This window comes from Struthio camelus, chromosome 13, assembly GCF_040807025.1.
Source record: "Struthio camelus isolate bStrCam1 chromosome 13, bStrCam1.hap1, whole genome shotgun sequence".
NCBI classification, from domain to species: Eukaryota; Metazoa; Chordata; class Aves; order Struthioniformes; family Struthionidae; genus Struthio; species Struthio camelus.
In genome coordinates, this window is record NC_090954.1 from 13,358,703 (window position 1) to 13,386,582 (window position 27,880).

The following is a 27,880-nucleotide window of genomic DNA, read 5'->3' on the forward strand; positions in this document are numbered from 1 at the left end:
GCAGAAGAGAACACTGCATCGACTAACCATGTCCTGGGATGTCTAGGCTGCAGGTGGGTGTCAGCCCCCAAAGAAGCTCACCGCTCTTGTCAGGTACCTGTGCCACCACCACCCAAACTAGTGAAACTACAGCAGACCATTTTTCAGGCCTTGCAGTTCATGCTTCATGACTCTACAGTCATGAATGACAAGGGCAAATGCACCTTGTCAGGTACAAAGTTGAGTTTGCTGGCAAGGCACTTGGGAGCTGGAATTGGTCTCTGTAAAACAGAAACACTTAGGTCTTCAATGTTTATTCCAGCATCAGCTGGCTCCAGCCTTGGTACTGACCATCAGACATCTCGGTGGAAGGTCTCCAAGGACTATCTGCAATTCTGCTGTGACATCATCTGTCTGGCTTCACCAGTGGAGCCAGCTCTTCCCTACTCTCCTATTGAGAAGCATCCTCCTGTTCTGGGTCCAGAGACAGCCAAAAATGGCATGTTTGCGATGGAAACGTGGGATGGACAATGACAACATTTCCCCACAAGATGCAACAGGTTCCTTGGGGAGAAGCATGAAGCATTTGTGAACCTGGTTGAGTTGCTCAGAAATCAGGCGACAAAAATGATGTAACCAGCCTTTCTAGTAGTCTATAAGTGAATCACCAGCCTCGATGACGGCCCCCTTCCTCCCAGCCTCCGCTGACTAATAACCTGACACTGTTCAGCTGCCCCCTTTGTGTGGAAAGAATGGCAAAGGAGAGCCCTTTAAATGGTGCCTGGCTCCCTATCAAAACCACGCAGAGGCTGTCTGGGGCCTCCATCATGGGGAATTCCCCTTCTCCATGCCTAAAAGTAAACTCAGCTGGGCCAGCCTTCCTGCATTTGGGGATTGCAGCTGGAGAGTGCCTGGACCAAAGGGCTCTCCCTCCTCGAGCCCCTCCATGCCCCAATCAGGTGAGTAGCACAGTGCTTTTCTTGGTGTGAATGTGTCTGAGATGGAGCTGAGGGGAAGGGAGGCAGCTTTTAGGTTGTCAGTGTGGAACGCTGGAAATAAGAGCTGTATCACCGCCTCTTGTCTCCTTACAGAAATAGAGTGGAGTTTGTCTATTTTTTGCAGGCTGAGACACTGCCTTATAAAGAAGATGCTTTCTGGTTCTGTGGGACTACGTTTAGCTTTGAAGTCAGGTTTTCTGAGCATTTACAAGCCATTTGGGGAACAAAAGCAAAGGTTTTCTCTGTTCACGGGTGCATATGGATTGCAATCAGGGCCCTGCGCTCAGCTCCAGAGCGCAGCCACACTTCCCTCTCTCATCCTCATTTAAGATCTTGGACATGAGAACAGCCAAACAGCCCATCAGGGTCTCAGCACCCACTGAGCTCTACAACCCAGCCAGGCTTCAAGGGCAACGTTCTGGTTGCAGCTAAGAATAGTCAGGGGAAGGATTTTATTTTTTTATTCTTTATTACCCAGATAGTGCCCCAAAACCTCTAATTGCCAAGAAGTAACAGAGCTGTCTGAACACAGCTGAGCAGGAAGCCAGGGTTGGGGCAGCTGGAAACCAGCACAATATCCAGCAAAGGACACCTTTGAGAGAACCCAGTAGCAGCCAGCTAGAGGCAGGAGGAAAAGCCAACGGTATAGGCAGAGCAAGTAGCATGTTTGCTTATAATGGGGTTTCTCTGTTTCTGCTTTTCTGTATATATTGTGTAACACCTTTCTTGTGGGAAAACAAACACAGGAAAGAAAGTCAGGTAGCTAGCGGGCAAGTCCCAAACACCTATGTGAAACCAGAAGGCATTCCTCACGGTCCTTGCTCCTCTAGCTTGTTTGCACGTTCATGAACATGCAATTATCAGAGCAGCAGCACTAAGGAGAAGAATCACTAACAATAAACACTCCAGCTGGAGGGTGGTAATTGTTTTCACATAACTTAAGGCAGACGGACAAACTCCTCTTGCCTCAGAGGGGAATTCTCTCTGCCTCAGCTGCTAATGAGGAAATAGCTGGTAGCCCTGGGATGGCCTGTGAGCAGGAAGGAGAGCACAGGCTGCCTTCGGGGCATGCAGCGCTCCTCTGCCGGGGCAGCACAGCCAAGGAGGGAGCATGGCACCGCTGCAAGCCCCAGTAGCCACCTCTGCAGCATCAGATGCCCACCACTATCCAGCTAGGGCTATGCAGCAGAGCGCTCCAAAGCTTCCTCGGTTGCCTTTTTCTACTATTTTTACCCAACACCCCGGAGGCAGAAGACCCTCCCCTGAGGTGGTGGAGGTGCCACAGCTCAGCTCTCCCCACTGCCTCCCTGGGGAGCTGGGCTCCTCCATGACCCCTGCCCTCACCCTGACCACAGCATAGCTTGGCCTAGCACTCTGGGGCCTCGAGGGCCGAGAGGAAAAAGCCCCCGGGACACCAGGCTGCCTTCGCGGAGCAAGGACCCCGCGCCGCGGTGGAGGGACGGCCGCGAAGGCCTGCACCGAGCACCAACACGCAGCCAAACCCCACCCGCCGCAGCGGCCTCCCGCCCGGCCTCTTTATATACCCGCCGCCCCGCGCTGATTGGCTGCGGGGCTTGTCCGTCAGGCTGGGAATTTCCCGGGGGCGGGTCCTGCCGCCCCTCACCGCTTCCTCCTGTGCAGGCAGGGGCGGCCGTGGGGGCACCGGCACCGGCACCGGGCAGGTGGGTCCGCGCCGGGGGGGGGGGGGGGCTGCGCCCTGGCGGGTCCTGCTTGGGCACTGGGTACTGAGCGCGGGGGGGGGTCCTGCCTCCCCCGTCCCGGGTCAGCGTGTGTTTTGGGGAGGGGGTCCAGCCCCCCCCCGGTTCCCGTCGCGGGGAGGGTGTGCTTTGGGGAGGGGGTCCGGACCCACCCCCCCCCCCAGGTTCCCGTCGCGGGGAAGGTGTGCTTTGGGGAGGGGGTCCGGCCCCCTCCCCCCCCCGGTTCCCGTCGCGGGGAGGGTGTGCTTTGGGGAGGGGGTCCGGCCCCCTCCCCCCCGGTTCCCGTCGCGGGGAGGGTGTGTTTTGGGGAGGGGGTCCGGCCCCCTCCCCCCCGGCTCCCGTCGCGGGGAGGGTGTGTTTTGGGGAGGAGGTCCGGACCTACCCCCCCCCGGTTCCCGTCGCGGGGAGGGTGTGTTTTGGGGAGGGGGTCCGGACCCACCCCCCCCCCCGGTTCCCGTCGCGGGGAGGGTGTGCTTTGGGGAGGGGGTCCGGACCCACCCCCCCCCCCCGGTTCCCGTCGCGGGGAGGGTGTGCTTTGGGGAGGGGGTCCGGACCCACCCCCCCCCCGGTTCCCGTCGTGGGGAGGGTGTGCTTTGGGGAGGGGGTCCGGACCCACCCCCCCCCCGGTTCCCGTCGCGGGCCGGGGAGGGTGTGCTTTGGGGAGGGTTCCGGCCCCCGTCCCGGTACCCTCCGGCCCCTGCCCGCACACGGGGTGCTCGTCGGGGCTGGCGGTGTTTCCCCATGGGGGCCCTGCTGCCTGGCGAGCCGAGGTCCCGCGGGGGTCCCCGGCCCGGGGGGCGCTGGTGTCCCTGGGGAGGCTCCCCATGCACAGGGAGGTCCCGCTCACCAGGGGAGCCAGCGACCAAAATGGCATCTCCCTGCCGGCAGTAACTCGGGCGTCCCCGAGTCGTGCGTGCCGGCGGGTCCAGGGGCCCGGGGAGCCCTCGGCAGCCCCCCGCCACCACGGCTGCCGCCAAAGCGCTCGTTCTTGCCCTGTTGTGCTGCGTGTTTATCTGGCTCTGAGGTGCCCGGACAGCCAGCCCCGAGGGCCTGCCCGTGGTGGAGCCGGCTGGCGCCTGCCTCACGCGCCCTATAAAAAAGGGCTAAAAATATCCCCGGATTTCCCCACGGTTTGTGGAAGCAGGTGCTGCAGCCTTGGGGAGGCCACCTGCTCCCGGAGAGGTGGCCAGGGCGCTGGGAGATGCCCTTGCCCGCGGGACGTGCCGGTCCCTGGCGCACCCTCGCCCTCCGGCGCTGCGCCCGTCCCTGTGGCAGAGCTGGGCGCTCTTCGTGGGGGCACCGCCAGCTTTTATACCTGTTGGGATGTATTTAACCACTTTCCCCTCCCTGGGCAGAGGGTGAGTCTCCATCTACGTGAGCTAACTCACAGTGAAATCCCAGTGAGGACCAGGAAATTGCTGGCTGCGCTGAGGTTTGCCTTGGGACGAGCCCTGACGTCTTGGGCTCGTTGCGTGCTTCGGTTTCCCATCCCCAAAACGGGGAGTAATAGCTGCTGGGGCCGAGTGGCTCACGTTTCCAGGTTCCTGGAGTGTTGGTAGCTCTCACTCATTTACTGTCAGCCCTGCGGAGCTCGGTGGTGTCCGCTAATGCTCCAACTCCTTGTGTGCAGTAGCATGAGAATTTGTCTTTTCTTTCAAGTCTCTAGCGCTTGCGGTTGCAGAGGAAAGCTTGAAATCGCTAAGTGTGGCAATACTAGATGGGGGGGGGAATGCCTCTAAAACATATTCATTGAGAATTTCTCTGTTTTTACAGTTTTAGGGACTTGACTCATGGGTTTTTGGCCCCTTGGGCTTGACAGCCCTGTTCTACACCACTTTATTACTCCATCACGGAGAAATTCAGGGTTCGCTCCACCCCTTGCTTTTGGTTATGCAATCCCAGTGTTTCTCAAGACCCATCAATTTACTTTCAGACTATTTCTGGGCTTAAGATTTCCACTTGGGGAGGGAATATGCATAGATGTCAGACTGATCTTCCAGGCTTACCAGCTGGGAGTCGTACAAGATTATTTACTCGCATTGTCCCTGTGCCTGGAAACGCCCCTCACAAGCCAGCGCCCCAAGGTGCTGGAGCCTTAGCTCAATGGACAAGACTCTCGCGTGCCTCCAGTCAGTGCTGTTTTCCTCTGTCTGTGAGTTTTGCCTGGTGAGTCCCAGCTTGGCATTCCAGGTGTTGTGAACTTATCTGGTCTGGCTGCGTGTCTCCATCTGTGCAGCGTGGTGCAAATTCACGTTTTGGAGTAATAGAGGTGAGGATGGGAGCGCCTGTGTTGCCTGTGCTTTCCCGCTGCCCTTGGAGGGCTTTTTGGTTGCAAGCTGGGCATACGGTTTCCTACAGCCTACAGAGCAGTGTTCTATATATAGGTGCTGACAATGTCTTTGGGGAAATTACTCGCTTTACTCATCTGGCTGGGATCGCACCAGAAGAGCGGGTGCTGGTGCAGCAGTAGCATACGGTGCTGTAAGGCAGGATTACTCAGCAGACGTGTGGAGCAGGTGATGCTTGGCGGTGCGGCCCTACCGATGCAAAGGCATATGGATCTGCTGGGAGGTTTTGTGCTGGCATAAGCAGGGCTGATCTGGGGAGGGAGGGAAGGGTGTTGCTTCTGTGTTTCCAGCAGATATGGAAGGCAGAGTGTGCTATAGTCAGAGGTCAGCAGCATTGCAAAGGTGGGGTGTGACTTGCATTCCCATCTCCCCTCCCTTAATTTAAAGTTAAGGCCACTGGTAAGGGCGGGAGAGAAAAGATGCTGCTTGTCAGCTCCTCTTTGTGGGAGAATAAAACTGCGGGTGGGATTGAGAGTTTGGTGGGAATCAGCACCTGGGAGTTGTTGCCTCTCGCAGGCTTTGCTGTCCTGTTCCTCTGTGCCCTGGTTGCCATCCTGTATTGTAAGTGGTGTGGGAGGAAATGCAGCCTTTCCCTTTAGCTTATTATTTCTGTGTATTTAAGCAAGTAAGAGGTGTTCTGCTGCCACAAGCTCTTCTGAAGAGCAAATTTCACTTGCAGCCTCTGGCAAAGACAGAACGTGCTAGAACGGGGACAATGGACTTTGAGCACTGGAGCGAATGCTGGAGACAAGAACGCTCCAGCAAGGTATGTCCTTGAGAACTGTCTATGTGGCAAGGCAAAGAAAGCAATAAGAAAGATTTTTAAGCCTTTGGCATCATTTCTGGCTCTGCAAGAAGTCTTACAATGCCCTTTCAGCCTGACCTACATGAAACAGAAGACCTATTTAGCATGGGGCTGTGGATCATTGCTTGCCAGCAGCTGATACAAAACACTCATGGGTGGAGGAAGCTACACCATCTCCTCTTGTAAGAGTGCAGATTTCATTTCAAAATAACAGTTCTCACACTTTGGGTCTCAAAGATAACCTCGATGCCAGTGTCTTTTGCTGCTCAGGTCCTTCTGTGGCTGAAGCACTCCAAATTGAATAGGAGCAGCTTGGCTTGTCCTGGTGCTCTATAGAGCTACAAGAGCCACAAGGAAAATAGTATCTGTGTCTTGCTCTGTTCTTGAATGTGGTGACTAGTAGCAGTGGTAGCTACTGGAGCTCTGCAGGGAAAAGAAATAGAGTGGATATCAGTCGAGGCGTCCAGCAGAAAACGGGGTCGCAGCACCATGGGGTAAGACAGCATCATGCTGTGGGGGCTGGACGTCCCATGGGAGCACCACCGCTGAATCTTGGTGGCTCTCGTTCGTGTTGCTGCCTAATTAGAAGGCCGTGTCCTGTGGCAAGTAACTCTGCAGTTACATATCATTGTATACGTTCATAAACCCGAGCCTGAATGCTGGATTTATAAAGAGATGCAACTGAAGCAAATAGTCTTCCTTGCAAGAAACGTCATTGTGGAGCCTTTGCAGGAGGAAAATTTCTCAGGTCAGGATGGGATTTCTGAACTGAGTGCTGTCGCTGTGGCTGAGAGGGAGCAGGCAGGACCTGCCCAGCTGAGCGAGAAGAGCTACCCAGCCCTGCCCGCTGCGGAGCAGAGCTTGACCTTTCTGCCTAGGCCTCCTGTCTGGCGTCTTCCTGGCAGCGGGAATTTCTTGCAGCACTCCGAAAGGCCTTACTTTTGTACCCTGGGAAGTAGAAACACATTTGCAAACTTTGGAAACTTTCCCACGTGGAAGAGCTGGTTTGCAGCCAGGCTGGCCAGAGCAGTGTCTGCGGGCCGGTCGGCAGGCTTGCCTGGGCTACGGCCTGAGCGCAGCAGCGCTGTGGGAGTTGTGTTCGCTCCATCGGCTCCCTCGTTCCTGGGGATTCCCCTTTTCCCTGACCTCTCCCAACACATCTGTAACTTCTGTTGTGTTTTGGATATGGCTCTTGCCTTTCCCACATGCTCTCTGCAGCCAGCCCTTGATCTGGGCTGGGAAGAAAAGATGCTCCAGGCAAAGGTTCAGACCTTTCCCTTTTAAAACATGAATGTTGGAGTCACGTAAGGTCTACTTTAATGCTTTTTTTTCATCCCCATCGCAGTGGCTTGCAGTGCCCAGAAACCCTCCTTACTGCTTGTTCCTAAATCGAGCTTTGCCTTTGTATCCCTGCAAATGAGGCCCGCGTGGTAGTCCAGGAATTTTTGTCCCTGCTCTGGGATAGAGCTGCAGGAGCTCTATGGAGGAAAAGAGGGCTGTGACGTTTTACTGTTTTCCAGTAAAACGAACAAAAACCAAACTCTGACCGGCTTTTGCTTTCCATCTTCGGGAGACTGGCCGCCTCGTCATGGGAGAACAATGCTGTCGGCGTGCAGAGGATCACTTTCGCCCTGCGCATTCCTGGCAGGGAGGAGACTTCCCCGGAACGGGCGCTCCTCGGGATAAGGAAAACCCCATTCTGCGTAAGGGCCGGGCCGCCCACCCCAGACGGCGCCTCATGCTCGCGGGACGGGGGAGCGCCGGGCTGCTCAGCCTGCCGAGCCCACGGCTTGCCCTGGGCCCGGCGGCAGGACTGCCGTGCGCGGTCCGAGGGCCGGGCCGTCCCTCGGGAGAGGGGCTGCGCAGGGGACGGCGCGATCGATCGCGAGCAGCGAGCTCTGGCTGTGGCTGGGACCTCCCTCCTGCTCGGGCTCTTCAGGGCTTCCTTTACAACCCCAAAGCACCGATGTGTGCGGGGAGGGAGGAAGGTGTTTCTTCCTCCTCACTTGGCTCTAATCCAAGTCTAAGGAAGAACACAAAGGGCTTCAGGAAGTCCCCTCAACAAGCTCCCTTTACTTGACCCGTCCCTGCCCGATGGTGATTTCTCCTTTCGTACTGCACCTTGCTACCTTCAACCTCAGATGCCTGAAGGAAAGCTCCCACGACTGTGTCAGTCACCCCCGGGCGCCAGCCCGCCTGCTGCGCGGGGTTGGCATCCTCTGCCTGTGTGTCTGTGGCGGTTTGGTGTTTTAGAGCAGGGGCTATTCTCGTTGCTGCTCCTGCCTTGCTGGCCGCGGAGTGGCTGGGGCTGCAGCACTAATCCTCGCTGCTCTGGCAGTGATGCAGGTATTTCCTAATGACCGGGGAGACAAGTCTGAAAATGGCTATATCTAAGGCGAAGCGCACACTAAATGCGGTGAATTCTGGAGGAAAGTGGAAAAACTCCTGGCCTGCGTTGGCCTTAGAGCTGCTGAAACTGGGAGAGCAGCTCGCCTCTGAGCATTGGGGTCCCTGAGAGGCAAGTGAAGTATGTTTGCCGCTGATGCGCAAATACCCCACAATTTCCCAGAGCGGGATTTAGAGGGGGACAGAAGAGAAAGCCAGTGCCTGGCTGGATGCAGAGAGCTTTGTGCACTCGGGCCCTGCAGAGAGCGCCTTGCTGTTTTCTGCATGGGCCTTTGGCCAAGGAGCCATCCCTGCCCATGGGTCTCGGGGCTGTGCATCTTTAGCTGGCTTTTAGTGGCATGTCCACGCTGGTTCAGACCCACGTGGCTCCCCCCGGCAGCCTCACTGGGAGTCGGAGGCTCTTCCTGCAGCCTGGGCAGGGCAGCCCTCAGTCCCCATATCTGTCGGCCTTCTCTGGAGGAGGGAGATGAGCCTCCCTTCTGCCCTACGTGAGCCCCTGCCTTGTTTTCCCTGTAGGCAGTGACAGAGCCACAATGCAGCTATTTAAATACTAACCACTTTCATCTTTGCCCTGGAGTGTCCCCTGCCCACTCACTTTGTCATTCTCTCCTTTTGCTGAGTTATCATAAAAATTTACTATCTAAAGGTCTCGGTGCCACACTTGCAACCTGGTGCCCACCCACGGGCAGCTGAAACTCAAACCGCTGGTGAGCAACCGCGGCGTCTCGCAGCCTCTCCCTTTGGGTCTGCTGCAGGGTTTTCTGCCTCCATCCTCAGAGAGAGTCCTGTGACCGGAGGGGAGTTGCTAGGAGGACCTGGGTGGTTGTTTAAAAAAAAAAAAAAAAAAAACCCCGACCAACCCACCCGAAAGCCAGCATGCTTTGCTTCGCTTTGCCGTAGGGCTGAGGAGCTCCGGTGCTCGTGGGCTCCTCTGCTGCTAGCTAGAAAGAGCAGGAGGGCAGCATTGCTGCACCAAGGCTATGCTCCTGGCAACGCTGTAACTGCAATTAGTCTGATGCTGCATCTGGGTTAATTAGCCCTGGCTCTGAGCTGATTAGTGCCTGGGCACAGAGCCACGGTGATACGCCTGCACGGCTTCTGGACGGCCAGCGGTCCCTGGCTGGCCCACTCACAGGGCAATCTGGGCTAGTCTGTGTTCGTCATTGTGCATGAGCACCCACGACTCTGAGATCAGCTTAAAAATTATAGATTCACCAAGAGAGAAGTGTTTTATGGTGGTGGTAGTTGTTTGGGTTTTTGGAGCCTGTGCGTGATCATGCTTTCTTTACGTTTCTAACTATAGTTGGAAACTTGTCTATCTTCTTCTCTTTCATCCCCCCCCGTTGTTTTCAATGAAACATGAAATTTTCATTTCAAATCTTGAATTTCAACAGTCAGGACTTTAAAAAGAAAACGTAGACAACCAGGGCTGGAAGGGACCTCACAGTGACCTGGCCCGTGCTCCTGCCCCAAGTGTGGCAGCTCTGTCCTAGCAATCCCTTACAGAAATTGAGCTGTTTCTCAACCCCACCAGTAGTGAGGGCTCCACCGTCTCCCTGGGCAAACCCTCGCAGTGCCCAGCTGGCTCTGCTGCCAGGCTCAGAGAATTGCGGAAACCCTTCCTTCTTGCCATATCGTGTTGGCTGGTTATTTCATGTCTTATCTGGCCTTGTGTCAGCTGGGGATAATTCAGTTCCTCTTTGCAGCTGCTGTTTATGTATTTGAAAACTGCTCCCGTGTCCCCATCCCTGTCATCTCTCCTTCAGGCTAAGCCACCGCTCAGTGAGCCTTCCTGTCATCTTACTCTGACTGTCCCCCCTGTTCTCCCTCCCGCCGATGCACACCCTTCTGCAGGGTTGGTGCCTAAAACTGGATGTGTCATCTTGGCAGAGACCATACCACACTTTGGGATGGCCCTTGGGTAGAGAGATCCATGATAAAACCATGCGAACTGAGACTACTCCAGGCCAGAGGCTTTTGGTGGCTTCCTCCAGCTGAAAAAAACATCAGGCCTTAGTAAGTGAGCTCTGCAGACAGGTAACGCAGTTAGTGCAGATCATTCTGGTTCAGGTTGAGCTGTTTCATGCTGCCGTCGCCTTGCAGGCTCTGATGTGCCGGGGACTGATGTGCTGGGGGGGCAGGAGGGCAGCGCGGCTGGCAGGAGACGGACACTGTCCCCGCTCTCCAGCAGGCTCGACAGGTAGCATGTTTGGTCCTCTCCTTCCCTGCAGTGGGTGTGCTGTAGAGTCCCCAGGCGCTGTGCACCGTCACACCGGCGCCCCGTGGTGTCCTCGTTCCTGCCCGCAGGCTGGCCTCCTGCTTAGTGAGTTTTCTTCACCTGCATGCATCTCCCTGGCGGGGAGAGAAGGGGGATTTCACGACACCCGTGGCAATACTTCCCACTGCCGTGTGATGCCTCGCTCACTGCGAGAGGTCAGCGGCACAGAAACCGCCTCGGTTCTTCTTCAGCTTCCTGTCAGCTGCTTGTACGCTCCAGAAATAGCCTTTACTCAGCCCACCCCTGGCACCAGCTGAGAGCCAGCAGCTCTCAGTGCTTTCACCACCTTCATCGCTTCAAACAAGGTTTCAGTCTCCCTGTATGGGGCTGTGGCGGCTTCTCCGCTGCAGATGATGGTGTGAGAGGTCTCCATGCAGAGATGGTGTTTGGCAGCATCCAAAGAGCAGCAGGAAGGTGAGACCTGACACACGGTGCAGATAGGTGGGATCGAGCTTGTTAGCAGAGGAATAGAGGGATCGCGCTGCGGCATCTGGTCCTTGCATCTCCCAAAGTGCCGCCTTTCAGCCCTCCGCCTCTGGCGAGCCGCTCCGCAAGCGGCAGTCGGACGTGCTTGGTGCCCAGCGCAGCCTGCCCGCCGTGCTGCGGGGCGAAGCGTGCCCACGAGGCGCCTCGTCCCCAAAGGGACGCGGTGGTGAGTGGCACGCCTCCCGAGCCGCTCCCGGCGAGCAGGCTGGCTGCGGCTCCCGAGGACGTGTCCCCGGTGAGCTCATGTGTAATTATCTGGTTGCGGATCCTGCCAGGTGGCGGTTGTCATCTGGAAAGTCCCCGGTTCTCCCTGGCAGACAGGTTATGTAACCTGGTCTCGGGGATCAGCCCCGTGTCTCGGGCCGGGCCGGCCCGAATCGCTCGTGATGTGAACATTGGTGTGAGGTCGAGATGGTTTCGGGTATGAGCGTCCCACCTTCCCCTTTCAGAATGACCCCGCTCAACCCCCTCCCGTTCGCGAGTTCACAACATCCGGAGGCAGCAACAGCCTTATACGGGGAGGAAAAGCAGTTGAGGAAGCGCCCACGGGAGTTTTGGCCCCGCTCTGCGGCTGTGCTCCCCGGCAGCCGGCATCGCAGGGAGAGCCGCGTCCTGCCCTGCCCCGGCTCCAGCTGCCCCAGACCCCGCATCGCCCCCGCGGGGACACCTCAGCTGCAGAGCGGCCACGGTTTATAGGCTCTGGTATTGACACAAATGGCATCAGAGTTGTGTTTTGTTTTGGTTTTTCAATAAGTCAGGCTGTAATTCACAGCAGCTACTTTATCACCCCCAAGAAAAGGGCAGGACAGACAGCTGGGGCAGAAAACCTGCTCAGCAGGAGGGAGGACTTGGAGACCCACAAGTGCAAGGAGTTTGAAAAAAGCACATATTCTGCACCATATGTGGGTATTTCCTTCCTCGTTCCTTGCTCCCTGACAAGCATTCACCTAGATATTTCTAGGAGTCTCATTTCAATAAGCTCTTGGAAGCCATTCTGCAGGCAAATGGTTTCTCTGATTAATTCGGCCTGGCCTGGCCTGGCCACTGGTGGGCTCGTCCCATGGACCTGCTGGTGAAGCTGCTCCTGCGCTGGGCCAGTGCAAGGAGCTCCTGGTGGGATGCAGTGCTCTCATCAGCTCACCTGGCCTTTTTGTTCCCCACACACTGCAGTCCCAGTTTCTCACTTCAAGTCCAACATAGCTCTGTCTTGTGGCACGTGCTGGACACTCGAGAACAGAGTAAAAGGATTTGGTTTATTTTAATTTTCACCCTCTGACTCTTTTTTTCCTCTGGTGACAAGTACTTGTGGAAATCTATTTTTAATGGAGGAGCTTTTTGGTAAGATTTGGGCAGGTTGGATATGTTGGTCTGATTTGGAGTTTGTTTGCCCTGACATATGGCAAGAAATTATAAAACATGGAAGTAATGTTCTTTCATTTCAATTGCTTTCAGCTTTATAAGGAAAAAAGCCTATGTGAGAAAACAAAAGCCCAAACACCCCAGATCTGTTTCCCAGAACCTCTTGCTATAACTCCCAAAACTTAAAAGGAACCAGTTGCCTTTTGATCATCCTGCCAAACGTAGAAGAAACCCATGGTTCATAGGGGTCTAAGCTGAGCAACCAGTCGCCCGTAGCAAAATATCCTGCCCAAATCGCCCTGCAGATACCGCTGCTGCTATGGTTTCCCAGGCTGCTCTTTGCCCATGCGGGTTAAGGCTTTTGCAGCTGTAGAAAGTGTCTTTCTCGTTACAGCCCTTCACAAATGTTTGTGCCCCCTCAAGATGTCTTGCAGTGGGTAGAGCTGCCCCCAGTGATGGTGTATGGATATGCATTAACACAGGCAGACACCCCTGGGTCAGTGGGCCCTGTCCCCATGGGGATGTGGGAGCAGAGCAGCTGCTGGGGCAGCTCCTTTTTGGGGATTCCTGTGCCTCGTGGAGGCGGGAGTCATCCCTGATCGGGGTTTGCTGGTGATGCTGCCTCGCGTGACATTTCTCATGGGTGTGAGTCACTCTGGCACGTTCACCCAAAGCGAGGCAGGCTTGAGTGGAGACCAGAGGGAAGTGCCTTCACCTGACGCAGCTCTCTGCTCCAGCCAGTGAGCAGCGCTACCTCTGCCAGCACAGGAGCTGCAGCATTAGTACCCGTGGGAGTCACAGTGTCAGCACCTGCGAGACCCGGGCCCCGCGACGCCCTGCGTGGTCGTACTGAGGGGACTGCGACGTTGGCCGGGACCAGGAAAGGTGATGTTATGTTTTGTTGCCTTGCAGGGATGTCTGGTTGGGAGGTAGGCAATTAAACAGCAGACATGGAAGGGAGAGGACCCTACCGCATCTACGATCCTGGTGGGGGGATGGAGGAAAAAGGATCCGTGACCTTTGAGCAGCTGGTGGAAGAGAACACCCGGCTGAAGGAGAAGATGCAGGGGATAAAGTCCATAGGTAATTGCTGCTGGGTGGAGGATGAGGTTTGCCTTCTGGGGAGCCTGTTGCCTTCTTCCAACAGCCTCTGCCTGGCAGCCTAGCCTGCGTCCAAGGAGCACAACGGTTTTCTTGCTCCATCCACTAAGAAGGGCACTAAGAAGCCAGGGATCTTAGTAGTATGGCAGTAGCAAAGCAAAGCCCTCACCCTCTCAGTGAGTCAAGCAGGATTTCTGGGCTTTTTCATGGTGGGGTGCAGAGAGACATTGCACGTTCGTAGATGGGCCCAAAGTCTTTGCTAAACTCCTGGGCTGCATTGCAGTGTGACAAACGGCTGAGAAAAGGGGGAAGCGGTGGAAGTAAGGTTAGCTCCCCTGGAGCCCTGAAGTGGCAGATCATAGAAAACCAGCATATGTCCAGCTTTCAACTAAAGCCCTTGCTTCCTGCAACCCCCATCTGATCAGGCGCTTTTCCTGGGTGCTGCTCAGAGACTGAATTGTGCTTGCAGGACCCTGATGCTGGGAGATCCCTGCACAACATAGACACGAGTATTGCTGTCTGCAAGCATCGGCAGCAGAAATCCGCAGCAGCAGGGATGTGCCAGTGCTGAGATGCCCTAGACGAATAGTGCCATCCCCTTTCTCCTTCCTGGCCGCCTTCCTCCACCCGCCTCTGTTTTTGCTTTTGGTCTGGTGACCCAGCTTCCGGTTTCAAGTCCTACTTCTGCAATTGAATTTCCATTTGCTTTGTGATTCCCGTTGTGTGTTCCATGCCCCTACCTGTGACTGAAACCTGCTAGCTTGGGCGTAGCTGCCTGGGATGGGGAGAGGGTTGGATTGTTTGTGCCGGATCCCACAGCTTGAGGGCTGGACCCCATATCATCCAGGCTTAAAACAGGCTCTCCTGGAAAGAGGAGAAGACTTTTGAGAGAAGCAGTGCCGCAGTTCCGTCTCCTGTGACCTGTCCTCCTTGTGTCAGCTTGGGGCACTCTGCAGCCCGTGAGCCATAGATGTAGCTCTGCTGTAAGAATTGACCAGGAAGAGCTGGTTTTAGATGAAAAAAGACTGTGCTGGGCTTTTCCTCTCCTCCTGTCCCTGAGCAGAGAGGATTGGTGCTGACTGATGCAGCTGCTCCAGGGCAGGCACTTGGAAGGGAGGGTGCGCACAGGGGAACATGAGACTCTTTTTGTTGCCCGCAACAGGAGAGCTGCTGGAAGAGTCCCAGATGGAGGCATCCAAGCTGCGGCAGAAGGTGGAGGACCTCGTGAAGGACAAAGAAATGCTGATGGCGTCATCTTCCTTGGAGAAACTGGTTGCAGAAACAGGAGGTAGGAGGTGGGAGGCCCACCGAGGAGGGATAACCCGATGGCTGAGGATCCTGAGCTCAGGGGAAGGGAGAGGATGCAGCGCAGGGTCTGGAAGATGTCCATGAGGGTCTCTTCAGGGGTGCTCGCCTCTCTGTTAAGTGGCCAGACTTGGCTTCCTTTGCACTTACTGCATCAACGTTGCTCTCTCGCTTGCTTTGCCCGTGCACGAGTCTCCCTCGTTGCCAGAAACGCACATAAGAGGTAGGCTGACTGCTTTCCCACAGGTGGGACGTGTTCCTGGGAAAGTCACGGAGGAGGGGCACGGAGGGGGGGTGTGAGCAGTGTGTGACAAGTGCCCTCCCATCTGGCTGCCGACTGCCCAGGATTTCCTGCCACCTCTGGAGCAGCTGCGTAGATGTCCATGCTCCTCTGGCCATGTGTCCCCATGCTCCCCTGGCCTGGGAAAGGCCAGATACAGCTTTACTGGCAGGCGGTGGTTCCTAAACCACCAGTTCATGGCTGGTGGAAACAGGAAGGCAAAGCCACGCTGGTGTAATGGGAAGAAGAGATCATCCTACCATAACACAGAGTTTCCTTGAATCTTCTCCAGCTGCTTAGCAATGAGCTCAGTCTCACAGGGGCATGGGCCAGGGCAGTAGTTGTCTTTAGTAAGGAAAGCAGAGGTGGCTCCAAGTTGAGTGTTTCTCTCCACCAAGGTCAGTGTTGCGTGTTTGGGTGTGTTTCAAGGCAGCCTGCAGCCTTCTCTGCTCTCAGGAGTGTGTTTAGTAAGGCCGAGTTTAACAAGGCCAGCTTAAGGGCTGGCCAGGGATGTCGTCTTCTGGAGCTGATGGGAGCCCTGACATAAGCAGGGCTCCTGCAGCCAAATCAGTTTCTGTCAACGTTTATTTAAGGCTGCCTAAGGCAAAGCAGTTTTGCAGAGTGGTAATGGTGACAGAGCCTTACCTTCCCATGGGTTTAATTTGCTGGGGGTGAAAACCACTGGGAAAGTCTCTGCATCTCTGCAGCTTTGTTTGACATCAGCAGAGCCGCATGAGTGAGGAATTGCCTGTGGGGCGTGAGCTGGTGCCCTCAGGGACAGAGGGCTGCCCCTTTGAAGGGGAAGTTGTGCTGCCTTGCCCGTTGCGCTGCCAGCTGTTGGCTGGGTTTAAGCTGGGGCAAGCGCGGAGCGGGGCTAGTTGGTCTGGCAGGCAGGGCTCTGCCAAGGCACCTACTCCTGGCACCCGTTGGCCTGGGCGGAGAGGAGCAAGGTACAGCCCCGTGCTCTCTTCTTTGTCCTTGAACCACTTTGCTCCGAGCATGCTAGTCTGCAGGTGGTTAGATGAAGAAGAATCCAGCCTTCACTGTGTCCACTGCTGCCAGTGGAGCTGTGTTTAGTTGTACCCATGATAAGCTTAGAGAGGGCAGGCACAAGCCATCAGCTGCAGCCAGTGAAAGATACTGCTGCCGCAGTCGCGCTCAGTCAAATCAGCACTGTCATCCCTTCTCCTGGAGGGAGGCAGGCTGGGAGGTTTCTGTCCCATCGCCATAGCCGGAGAGGAAACAGTGTGTGTGTCCTCCCTCACAGCGTGTGTGTCCTGGTCTCTGCATCCCTGTGCAGGAGAGGAGAGACCCTGCTCTGCAAAACGCTTATGGCTCCATGTTCTCTCCCTTCCACAGCTGGTGGCCCTGATCCCAGCTCCTCCCTAGCCACTCCGGGCAATACCCAGAAGCAGCCGAATGCAGAAGCACGGAAGTCTCCTCTGAGTGTGAGTCTGGAGAAAGCAAGAGCTTGCTCTGAGATGTCCCAGAGGGAGAGACTGGCGGGCTGGTTAGAAGAAGAGGCGGCAGTCTTTGTTCCCTAGGAACAGGAACAAATCTGCAGGAGTCGGCTTCTCTGCTGTTCCCCCCTCCTGTGCTCCCAGGACAGCAGGGGCCAATACTGCTGCAGAGCTGGTGACCAAAGGCAGGACCTGCTGCAGTTACTGAGGGCCCTGGGCACCCCTGGGCCACCCATGCAGCTGGCCAACCCCAGGGATAGCAGCCTGGGAAACCTCTTTCCTAGGAGCCTCTGGGTTTTCACTGCCCATATATGTGGCATTATCTTTGTAATAAGTCAGAGATGCTCAAAGCCATGTTGACTTATAGGAGTGCAGAGGGGTGAGGTAGCTTGGGACTGGGCCATGCTCCTGTCCTGGCTGTCCCTAGGTCTCTCCCTCCATGCAGGTTTGCCTTTCCCTCGCTGGGGGGGACCTGACCTTGTGCCTCCTGTTGCAGGGTTCCTCGTCAGAGTTTGAGATTGTTCCTGCTGAAGTACAGGGGTTTTTGCAGGCGAGCGGGAGAACGGTGAGTGGCCCTGGTGCCTTGGGGAAGCTTGCTCAGGCTGCAGGTGGAGAATCGGCTCCGGGTGCGTCGGAGGGCGTGTGTGGGAGCGAAGGGGCTGGGTCGAGCCCCAGGAGCGTAGCTGTTGGCAGGCTGCGTGGCGCGTGCACGCAGGGCTGGGAGGCCTGGGTCGAAGTGGGCGCTCGGGCTGTTCTCTGCGCTGGCCTTCACCAGGGGCGAGTTGCCGTGGTCGTGCGGGCAAGGGAGCAGTGATGCACGGTCACAGCTCCAGCATTCCCGATGCTGAGAGCAGGTGCTGTTGCGTTCAACACTGCTCTCAAGCCAACTGACATTGAGCTTGGAGAAACTCCTACCAGTGCCCTCACCAAGAAGGGAAGGAGAAGAAATAAAGGCAGGGACATGGCTGATGATGCTGCAGGCTCTTCTACTAAGTAATGGTGGGGCAGGAAGTGTTGGCAGCCTCCTTCCTCCTAACAGACCTCCTCTAGGCATCTGCAGAGGAACTGCGCACGCAGAGCCAGGCATGCCTGCAGCTCCTGGGACTGCGCGGCACCATGGTAGCCACATGGTGTCCAGCAGAGCCTCCCTCGCTGATGACAGTGAAGGGGGCTTGGCCAGTCCACAGGCAGGAGGGGAAGTGTACAGCCCCGTGGCTGATCCTCCCCACATCTCTCTCTGTCTCGCTGTGGTGCAGAGGGCTCGCAAAGACTGGCACGTGCACCCCTGCGTACAACTTCTCTCGCCTGGCCCAGGCAGGGAGATGAGAGAAGGGGGAAGTCATGAAGCTGCTTTCGAAGGGCTTCTCGCTCCTGTATGCGAATAGCCTGGCTGCCGGTTGCCCTGGCACCGTGAGCACCAGCAAGCGACACCAGCCAGCCGGGGACACTGGTGCCTCCAAGCACCATGGGACAGGGATGGGAAGGGCTGCGATGAGCTGAGGAGCTGTTGGTGATGCTCGGATGCTCGCCTCCCCATTCCCACACGGGATGGGGAGACTGGGTTTATTCTCTCTGCCTCCACTGTTGCTGACAGGGTCTGCCCCAGCCCAGGTGTGTTTGCCAGCTCTGTTTGCTGCAATCTGAATGTCCTCTCAGCTGGGGTACCATGTCCTGTCCCCTCCCTGGGTCCCAGGTTGCTTCATGAAGGCCCTTGTGTGTGCTGCAAGCGGTGTGAGCAGGGGCAGGGGAGTCCAGCCCCGCAGCCCCTAGCTGGCCTAGCCACTCCAGCGCTCGAATGGGATGAAAATCAACACGTGCCACACCGCGGCGGTGCGTGGGGCAGGAAGAGGAAGCGCTCTCGTTACACATGCCAGTTTGCGTTTGCCACCACTGTCACCTCTGAAAAGCGAGGCAGTGTCGGGGTCTGTGCTGGGTCACGTCAGATCTGCGGGAAGAGGCACTGGGACGCAGCTGGGGAACACCAGACCCTCTGGGTGGCTCAGCGCTGTGCTCATGTCCCGCTCCAGGCCCCACGTGGGTCTTGCGGCAGCTCTGCCTGCTCGGCTCTCCTGGCCGAGCTTGGGTCCTGGCGGCCTCCTCTCGCCAGCCGGCGTTGGTGGAAGGAGCTGGCTGTCCCGGGCCCCCTAACGCACCCTCTCCACGGGCTCCCCGATGGCAGTATCGGGGCCGTAAACCCCAGGGCCGGGCAGCTGGGGACGCTCTCGGCCTCTCGCCCCACAGGAGTTTCCGAGGACGGTGGGGTGCGTGCAGGGTGACTCAGCGGGGCTGGGAGCGGTGCGGGCGGAGGTGTGCCAGCCCTTCCCCACCTCCTGCCTGGCGCGGGAGGCCACCGGCGCTGTGCCGCAGCGCGGGCTGCCGCACCAGGGCCCGGCCGTGTTGTGCACACAGTGCTGCAGGTCTCCAAGGCAATGCAGGAGTTAATCACCCACAACAATGGAGGGCAGCCGGTTACGGCACGGCGGCCGGGGCGCTGGCGCTGGCGTGTGCTGTGCGTAGGTGGGTGTGCGCGGTGACGCTGGCAGGCGTGCCGTGACCTGGGCTCTCACCGGCCACGGCTTAAATCCAGCACGTTTTTGCTCTTGACTGCTGTGCGCCCAAGAGCCTGGATTGCCCGGCGCCTGCCGTGTCACGGTGGACAGGGGAGCTGCAGAGCGATGCCAGAAGAGGAGAGGAAGGAGGTACAGGCTGGGATAAGACCGTCCCTGAGCTGAGGGCGGAGGGGAAACAGAGACCTTTGCAGACCCAAAGGAGAGGGGAGGGAGCGCGGGGCAGGGAGGAGGGAGCGCAGGGCAGGGAGGAGGCAGCCCAGACCCACTCGGAGTAGGCTGGAGGCGCTCAGGGGCTCCGTTCTTACACAGGGTCAGACGACACCTCATTTCTGCTGGGGAGGGAGAACCGGCATGTCCCGGTGCCCCCGGCGAGGAGTCCCTACGTGTTCGTGCTGGTGGTTTAGCGAGCCTGTGCTGGGCACTGCAGGGTCAGGCCTCTCCTGCTTTAACCTCAGCTCGCTCGGGGCCTGGGGGCAGCAGAGCGGTTTCCCTGCTTTCCTGGTTGCTGTTTGGGTTAGCTGCAGATGGGCCTCGGCGGCGCTGAGCCGTCGGGGGGGAGGTTTGGGAGCAGCGCCGCTGGGTTGCTGTGGGGAGAGGCAGCCTGAGCCTGGGGCTGGCTGCGGCGCCTGCCGAGTGGCCCCCCAGCTCAGAGGGCCCCTCCGTCCCGGGTCGCAGACCTGTCCGCAGCGCACGTGTGCCGTGGCAGTGTAGCGAGCCTGCGGCGAGTGGAGTGCTGTCTGCAGGCAGCCGCCAGCATGCCTTGCGCTGCGCGGTTGGGTGGGTGCAATTAATCAAATCCTTACGGATGTGGCACACGGCTGACATCTGGTACAGCAAGCACGGTGCGCAGGTTGCCGTATGGGGTAAGAAACACAGGGACCCTCTCCTGGAGGGACAGGGAGCCTGCAGACAAACCGCAGCTCCCAGAGCGAGCCAGGGCCCAAAAGGGCCGCGATGACCGGAGCTGTGGGGAAAGGACAGTCTCAAGTCACAGTGGAGAGATTTCTGTCTGATCTAGTATTGCTGCTCCACTGCTCTAGAAGGGTGTTTTAGGGTACTGGTGTGGGCGAGTTCAGGAAAGAGAAGGGGGTAGGAAATGGAGTTACTTTCTTTACTATAAAAGAGTTAGAAACTTGGTCTGCATAGGTTTTCAAGGGGAATGAGGTATGGATGGGCTGGGGAAGCTGTTTTGGTACTGCCACCTGCCACCCAGGCACTTGGCCTATCCAGGTCCAATGGCTGGGAATCAAACCTTTATAAAGCAGATATGGTTTGTATCTGCTTTATACCCAGAGTTACTGTAGAGTCTTCATTGTTGACAGTTTCAAATGTAGCAGATTGGAGAGCAGGAAAGCTGCGTGTTGCTACAGAGGACGTCAGAGCAGGTGATTGTGACGATCCCCTCTGTGTCTTGTTTCCTGCACGGGGCAGATGGGTGGCAAAGAAGCAGGAGGAGGTCAGCAGAGCACGACTTGTGGGTTTTGAGAAGGTGCTTTTGGGGTGCAGTGAGGGCAGAGTAGCCTGCAGGCCCAGATGCCACTAGAGGGAGATGTGCAAGTGAGCTGCAAGGAGAGGGCTGAAATGCAGCTAAGAGCAGGGCGGAAATGCAGCCCGGTGCTCAGTGCTGGGCCGGTTCCCTGCCATGGCCCAGAGAGGGGCAACGCAGACCTGCCACAAGAGGGAACCTGGCAGCGCTCCCTGAACTGAGCTGACCATGCTTCATCCCCTTCCATCCGTAGGACTTAGAGCAGCTGCCAAATGAGGACACCAACCTGCTGCCCCAGCTGCAGCGCCTGGAGAGCACGCTGAGTGTCTGCACCGAGGAGGCCAGCAAGAACCAGGTCTTCATGCGCCTGGGCCACATGGCCTCTGAGTTCAACCGCCTGGCCTCCAAGGTGCACAAGAATGAGCAGAGGACATCACTCCTACAGGTGAGTGAGGGCTCACTGGGGTCTTCCCCGGGTTTTTCCTTTTTTCTACCAAGCCTTCCTTGTCCTTGTGCTGCCCTGCTCCATCCTGCCCCTGTCTGCTGTGGGCCCCTTCCCTGAGCCCCCTTGCTGCTGCCAGCCAAGGAGCTGGTTCCTGGGGATGGTACTCTCCCGGCAGCCACACTCTGGGTCTGGTAGCAGAGCTGGGGCTCGGCGGAAGCTAGGTGGCCAGGGAGGCTCTTGGGGCCATCAGCCTTGTTAAAGGGAGGGCATTCGCCTGTGTTGGTGCCTCAAGGAGCCTCACACTGCCAGCATTTGCCCCGCAGACACTGTGTGAGCAGCTGCGCAATGAGAACGAGGAGCTGCGAGCCAAGCTGGAGAGGGACCTGGAGCAGAGAAACCAGGCCCTGGAGAAGCTCAGGTGAGGGTGGCTGATGGGATAGGGGATGGAGCTGCTCTCCTGGCTGCCCCGGATGTTTCTCCCCACTTGACCGAGGCTGTCTCTGCCCTGCAGATGTGAGAACCAGGAGCTCCGGAGGATGGTGACGCTGAGCAGCAAGGAAAATGCAAAGAGGGAAGGTGCCGAGCAGCAGCAGGTAATGGGACAGCCCCTCTGCTACCCCAGCAGCGCTGCCCTTGGAGAGAGCTGGGAAGGAAGCGGGGAAGCCTACAAATCACACTGGCAAATATCTGCATGGGCTGATTTTAAACAGGAACCCTGTCCTTCAGTTTGTCCCAGCGTGACTGGTGCAACTGTTTAGGAACTTGGGGGTTGGGGTTGGAGGCAGTGGCATGCAAAGTTGTTTATGTTTAGCTGATTTCTCTGCCTGGCCTCTGCAAAAGTCCTGAGGGTGCCTGTGTGTGTGCTTCCACCAGAGTGGGACCATGGTGGAGAAGGTGCCAGGCAGAGGAGGGCTGGAGGCCAAGGAGAAGAAAGTGAAGATCCTGGAGCACCAGCGCAACGAGGTGAGGCTCGATGCCAGGGTGAGCTGCCAGGCTGCCTGAGGGAGGCACCAACAAGGAGGGGGGAGTGGGGTTGGATTGAACTGTGGCGCATGCAGCTGAGGTTGCGCTGGTGAGACTGGTGGTGGTGCGGAGGCCAGAGGAAGGGCTGTGGAGCAGCAGGAAAGTGCTGCCTGGAGCAGGGATCTCCACTCAGCTCATTCCTAAGGTGTTTTTGCAGTGGGTTTGTGGAGAGTAACAGGAGGCTGTTCAGGGCTAATGCAGGGCTGCGCCTTACTTGGGGCTGGGCCTGGGCTCGCGTTCACCCAGCCCTTCCTCCCTGCAGCTGCTGGAGGTCAATAAGCAGTGGGATCAGCACTTCCGATCCATGAAGCAGCAGTACGAGCAGAAGGTGAGTAAGGCCCAGCGCTCAAGGCTGTTTGCACGTCTAGCCACGTGTGGGGTGGGGAGACTCAGAAGAGACTGAGTGTCAGGGAAGATGTTGGGGTGCTGTCCGTGCCCTGCTCTGCTCGTTCTACCTCTAGTACAGGCCCGTCTGCTCCCGCCACTGGAGCTCAAGAGACCAATGTCCCCTTCCCTCCTGGCAGATAACAGATCTGCGCCAGAAGCTGGCTGAGGCGCAGAGAGCGCTGACTGAGCTGGAGTCAGAGCGGGAGCAGAAGCAACGGGATTTTGACCGCAAGCTGCTCCTGGCCAAATCCAGGATTGAAACGGAGGAGGCGAGTCCCTTGGGAAAGGCTGTGGGGAGCTGCCAGCCCTGTCGCCCTCCCCTGGCTGATTTCCCTCCCGGCTCTTCCAGGCGGAGAAGGACAGGCTGGCCACAGAGGTGAGGGACCTGCAGCAGAGGATGCGGTTCCTGCAGGAGCAGCTGGCTCCTGTCACCAAGCAGAGAGAGTACCAGGAGAAAGAGATCCAGAGGCTGAACAAGGTGAGGCCTGTGACACAGCTGGTCCTTGCAAAGTGTCTTTTATGCTCTCCAGCCTCTTCTGCTCTCTCGACTCCCAAACTGACCCTGTTCCACCCTTTCCTGCCTCTGCCCAGCACTGAGCCCAGGAGGTACCAGTGCTGTGGAGCTCAGCCTTCTAAGCCTCCTCAGATGCCCCCACCTGTAGCTCCTTGCCTAGGAGGCCTGGAAGGAGGTGCCTGCACCATGGCAAAGAGCCTCGTCTGGGTGGCAGCCAACTGTGGCTCCTTTGGGACCATGCCTAGTAGCATCTGCTGCTCCACGCTCACCACCTCTCCGGGGGGAGGCAACAGAGGGAGCCTGTGTGGGACAGAGCTGACCGCATCCCTCTAGGCTCTCTGGGAAAGGATGCTCAGCTTCCTGAGCGTCCTTCCTCCCAATGAGGGGATTGCTCAGCTTGTTTATACCCGCTTCCAGCGCTGGGCACTATGGCCCTCTGGAGATGTTGCCTGCACAGCGCTTTGCTCTGACTGCTCTCCCTGCTCCTCCTCTCCCTCCTCAGGCACTAGAGGAGGCCCTGAATGTCCAGGCCTCTCCACCACCCACCTTTGCCACTGCTGCGGAGCCAGTTGGGAAGATGCCACGGCAGGAGCTGCTGACCCAGAATGAGCTCCTCAAGCAGCAGGTAGGGCAGGGCAGAGCAGCCCCTGCTCCCACAGAACTGACAGAGGCTGAGAGGTAGCAAAGAGCCCTGGCTCCCCCCGGCACAGAGCCCGGCATGGCTTGGAGCAGCCCGGGAGCCCTAGCAGATGTCTGTGCTGGGGGTGGGGGTGGGAGTCAGCTGCTGAGCACAGGATCCTCCAGGCCTTAGCTGGAGGCACTGCAGCCGTGGGCTGTAATGCTAATGTACCTGCCTGGAGCTTGGCTTAGCCTGTGGGGACAAGGACAATAACACAGCAATGGTGTGTGCTTGGAGAGAGGAATCTGCCCTCAGCTGGGTGCACCCATATCCCTTCCCTCTGCCAGGTGAAAATCTTTGAGGAGGACTTCCAGCGGGAAAGGAGTGACAGGGAGAGGATGAACGAGGAGAAGGAAGAGCTGAAGCAGCAGCTGGAGAAGCTGCAGAAGCAACTGGCAGTCTCCAACAACCAGGTGAGCAGCGCTGTGCACCACTGGCAGCTCCCAGGAGCCCCAGGGTCCCTTGCAGGGCGAATTAGAGATGCTCATCCCCAGTGTTACAGCCCCCGACAGCACTGGGGTCGCCGTTTCTACCTTGGAGGAGGGAGTGAGGAGGAAGCAGAAAGGCCAGAGCAGTTGTTTCCCTTCCTCTTGTCTCTGCTGGAGCCAGCTGGGGAGGGCCTGGGAGGGCTGAGGTTGGTTTGGACCTGTAGTGTATGAGTGGTGCGAAGCTCCCATCTGGCCTGGCAGAGAAAGGCCTCCTTTTGTGAGGCAGGTGTCACCAGTGAGTGGGAGCTGGCTGTGCCCCCAGGAAGGGATTTGAGGCCATCTCCCTGCACTTTCTTCTTCCTCTTGCTAGTCATCTGTGGGGCTGACTTGGGGAACCTATAAGCACAGGAGAGGGGCAGCCCATGGCTGTCACTGTGCCAAAAAACAGCCTGTCTCCTGTCCTCTCCCTCTCCAGAGGGAAGGCTGGGAGAGCCTTGGCTATAACCACAGCTCCCCACTGTTGGCCTGGGGTTTTATTCCCTGGTGTGGGCAGGTCTGCAGGGCCTTGCAGCATCCCCTGCCCCATGGACATGGGATGGGGCTGGTAGGGTAGGCTCCACGCTAACCTCCCCCCTCACTCCCAGCTGCGTGTCTCCAAGGACGACTGCCAGCGGGAGAAGGAGGAGAAGGAGAAGCTGAAGAAGCTGCTGAAACAGCACAAGCAGGTAGGGAGGATGGAAAGCCTTCCTGGCCCTGACCAGAGGGGCTGGTGTGGGAGAGGGGCTGCGGAGCTGCGGGCTGGCCAGCAAGTCCTGGCAGTAGCCCCTCGTTTGCTGTCGGGCTGCGTGGGTTTGGGGCACGCCTCGGAGAGGTAGATCTGGGTCCTGGTGGTGGTTTGTATCAGTGGCTGCCCCCAGTGCTCTTCAGCATCTCTCCCGGCTCTTCACAGGCTTCTGGTGAGAGACTGCACCCCGAGCCGCTGCCGGGGCCACTGGCCCCTGCTTGCCCCATGTATCAGTACCAGTACAGTCCCCCTGTGGCTCACCCCATGTACCACGGCTTTGACGACTGGCAGCAGATCCGATACCCACCAGCAATGCCAGGCGAGCACGCGCCGGGACAAAACTTCCACCACTTCGCTCCAGTGAGTATCTCCTTTGCCCCTGCATCCCCAGTCTCCTCTTTCTGCAGTTTTGGGAGGTGTTTGGGCAGCCAGTGCCTGCCCTGCTGGGCTGTCCCATGCGAACAGGACTGGGCTCATTGCAGAGTGAGCAGCTCCTCCGAGGTTGCGTGGGGAGAGAGTCACCAAGCAGGGAACTGAGCGTGCATGTCCTGTTGGCATGCAAATGCTCAGCCCTCTTTCCCCCTCATCCTCCTCTTCCTGTGTCGCAGCAATTCAATACAGAAAGAACAGGCTTGTTGATTTACATGTGTGGTAATTCGATGTTTCCCTGTCCCCTGTTCCAGCCAGAGTACCCCTGGCGCCCACCCTGCGCGATGTCTCGGAGCCAGAACGCCCAGGCAGTGGCTGGGATGAAACCGGTCCCCAAGGACTTGGGTAAGGCACGGAGGGTTGGATCGGGAGGGATGGGAGAGGAGAGTGAAGTCGAGTGAAGGCTCAAAGGGGGCACAGAGTTTTTCAGGCAATAGCTCTTTCCCTCCAAACTCCATCTCTGATCAGAGGAGTGAGGCAGTGATTCTGCTGTGCCCAGTGCCCATCCCTTCCACGAGGGTAGTTTCTGCTCTGTTCCCCTTCCCTGTCCCGTCCTCTGGCAGCAGCAGAACAGCCCCATCTTGCGAATGCAAGTTAGCCAAGCCAACGCACCGAGAGGCCAGCAAGGATTCTGCCTCCGCACATGATAATCCAGGCAACGCTTGGAGACAGAAACGGGCCTGAGCCGAAGCAGCCCATAGGTTTACAGCGTGCCTGCTTAGTGCCAGGGCTCGAAGGGGAGGGTGGTAATAGCCAGCTGGGCCCAGAGCTGGCGTACGGCCAGCCCAAAGATGGCATCCTGCCCACAGGGCTCTTGGCAAGGTGCCTCAGCCTCCCGCCCCATTTGTCATGCAGCTTTGAGCAGTTTGAGAGCGAAGACGGTTAAAGTGCAGTATTCACACAATGCCATTGTCTTTTGTATCTCAGAACAGGCGGGTCCCGGATTACCATAACGCGCAGGGCTGTTTTAACTGTGTTGTGATACAGGCTAAAGGCAGAAGAAAAGTAGGATGTGTGTGTGTGCCTGTGTATATATATCTAGGACCTTCCTCCGGCTATTTGCCCCTGTGCATATACACATGGTGTATATGGCACGTGCTCGTGGCCTGGAACGGCTCCAGCAGGAGTTCGCGGGGAGGAATGTGCACGGAGGCAAAGGAGGGACTGGAGATGCTCTTGCAGCAGAGTCTCCTGCAGAGAGCACAGACAGCTCCGCGTGGCCATCTCCTTCCTGGCAACGTATTGGGCTTGAATTTGATGCCCAGCTTTCTATAGCTGAACGAGGAAGACAAGGTTTTCGGGGAAGGAGAGCAGGCGTTTGCCAGGACTGCACGCCAGGAGCTTCTCATGTTCCAGGAGATTCATCGCAGAACATGATACAGTTCTTCCCCTTGATGAACGTTTCTGCAAGCTGATGGCACGGACCTCTCCTGGTCAGCGGGTGATCCCAAGGTTGCAAGTTCATACCCTGTGTGGACACAGACTGGGCTGAGGGTGCTTGGTGTATTTGTGTTTATTTAAGGATTGAAGCTAAGCTGAGTCTGTTTTCATCCTGAAAGCATGCTTTCCCGGGAGAAGTTTTTGTAGGACTCGACGTGGGAGTTGTGCTTAAACTGTTATTTCAGATGTGTTCAGAGGTAGTCTGATGCCCAGAGCAAATGCAAGGGGAACCAAATTGCTCCCCAAGCACTCCAGTATTTATTTACCCAAGCAAATGCTATCCACCTGCTGCAGGGACAGGCACTACACGCCGACTTTGCAAAACGTAGCCGCTAGCCTGACCTGCAGTCCCATCTGTTAGCGTGGAGGCAGGCGTGAGGATGTCAGAACAGGGCTTTGGCTTTAGCCCTGTGTCCTCCACGTCCTCCGGACTCCCCTCCTGCTGCCTGTTTTTTCCAAGGTTCCTAATATGCTCCCCCTACGCTGCCTGCTCTGTCTCCCATCTCCGATTTCCTGCTGCTCTTGGATTGTGGCCAGTTTCTCAAATGCAGAAAGTAAATCGTGCTCCAGCTGAAAACAAGTCTGGAGTAAAACTGTTCCTGTAAGAACTGCTGTCACGTGGAAGACAGCAGGGAGGCATGGAGCTGAGACATACTCGTCTGTAAGAGGCTGGTTGCTGTTGCTCCTAGTGAACCATGCTATTTACAGCAGCAAGCGAGGGTCCTGCTCTGCACAGAGGAAACATGTACTTAGGCTCTTCCACTGCCTGCTTGGCCTACTGCTTTCCACTCTTGTTTGTGCTCTGGACTGAAACCTGTTCCACTCCCCGTTTGTTTTGCAATGACCCTGACATGGCAAATGCACAGAAATAATTCTTGCATTCAGACCAGGACACGCCTGGGGCTTGTGTACAAGTTAAAGGAAGGTTTGGCTTGGTTTGGTCGGTTTCTCTGCAACCAATCATTAGGAACTGTAATGATAAATATGTGTTTGCAGTAATCCTTAATAAACTGGCTGGAGATTTTCCATCTGGGCCCCAGTCTGGTCTGGGTTGGGGTGACTGCAGCTCACCTATCGTGTAATCCCCAGCTCTGGGTGTTGTGGGGGCTGTCATCAGCCCTCAGAGCATCCTGCCACACTCATCCTGTGTGACCCCACGCGCTGGACCTGCC

The 27,880-nt window shown here is 57.2% G+C and overlaps 1 protein-coding gene across 23 annotated transcripts; it reads left to right on the forward strand.

Moving 5' to 3' along the window:
- The first annotated feature begins 709 nt into the window (after positions 1-709).
- TNIP1 (TNFAIP3 interacting protein 1) lies at positions 710-27,734 on the forward strand. Of its 23 annotated transcripts, none has more exons than XM_068959470.1 (18): positions 710-938; positions 13,115-13,262; positions 14,641-14,766; positions 16,423-16,511; positions 17,020-17,088; positions 20,833-21,024; positions 21,348-21,442; positions 21,536-21,617; positions 21,898-21,987; positions 22,310-22,375; positions 22,572-22,703; positions 22,784-22,912; positions 23,451-23,573; positions 23,915-24,040; positions 24,715-24,780; positions 25,005-25,199; positions 25,523-25,613; positions 26,311-27,734. In XM_068959470.1, the coding sequence occupies exons 1-18, from the start codon at positions 732-734 to the stop codon at positions 26,541-26,543; spliced, it is 2,259 nt and encodes a 752-aa protein (XP_068815571.1). In that variant the 5' UTR covers positions 710-731; the 3' UTR covers positions 26,544-27,734. The 23 variants fall into 23 exon arrangements, with proteins under 23 accessions (XP_068815571.1, XP_068815580.1, XP_068815574.1 ...); XM_068959479.1 differs by having other exon boundaries at positions 711-938; positions 26,196-27,734; XM_068959473.1 differs by having other exon boundaries at positions 712-938; positions 24,700-24,780; positions 26,201-27,734.
- Positions 27,735-27,880: the final 146 nt, after the last annotated feature.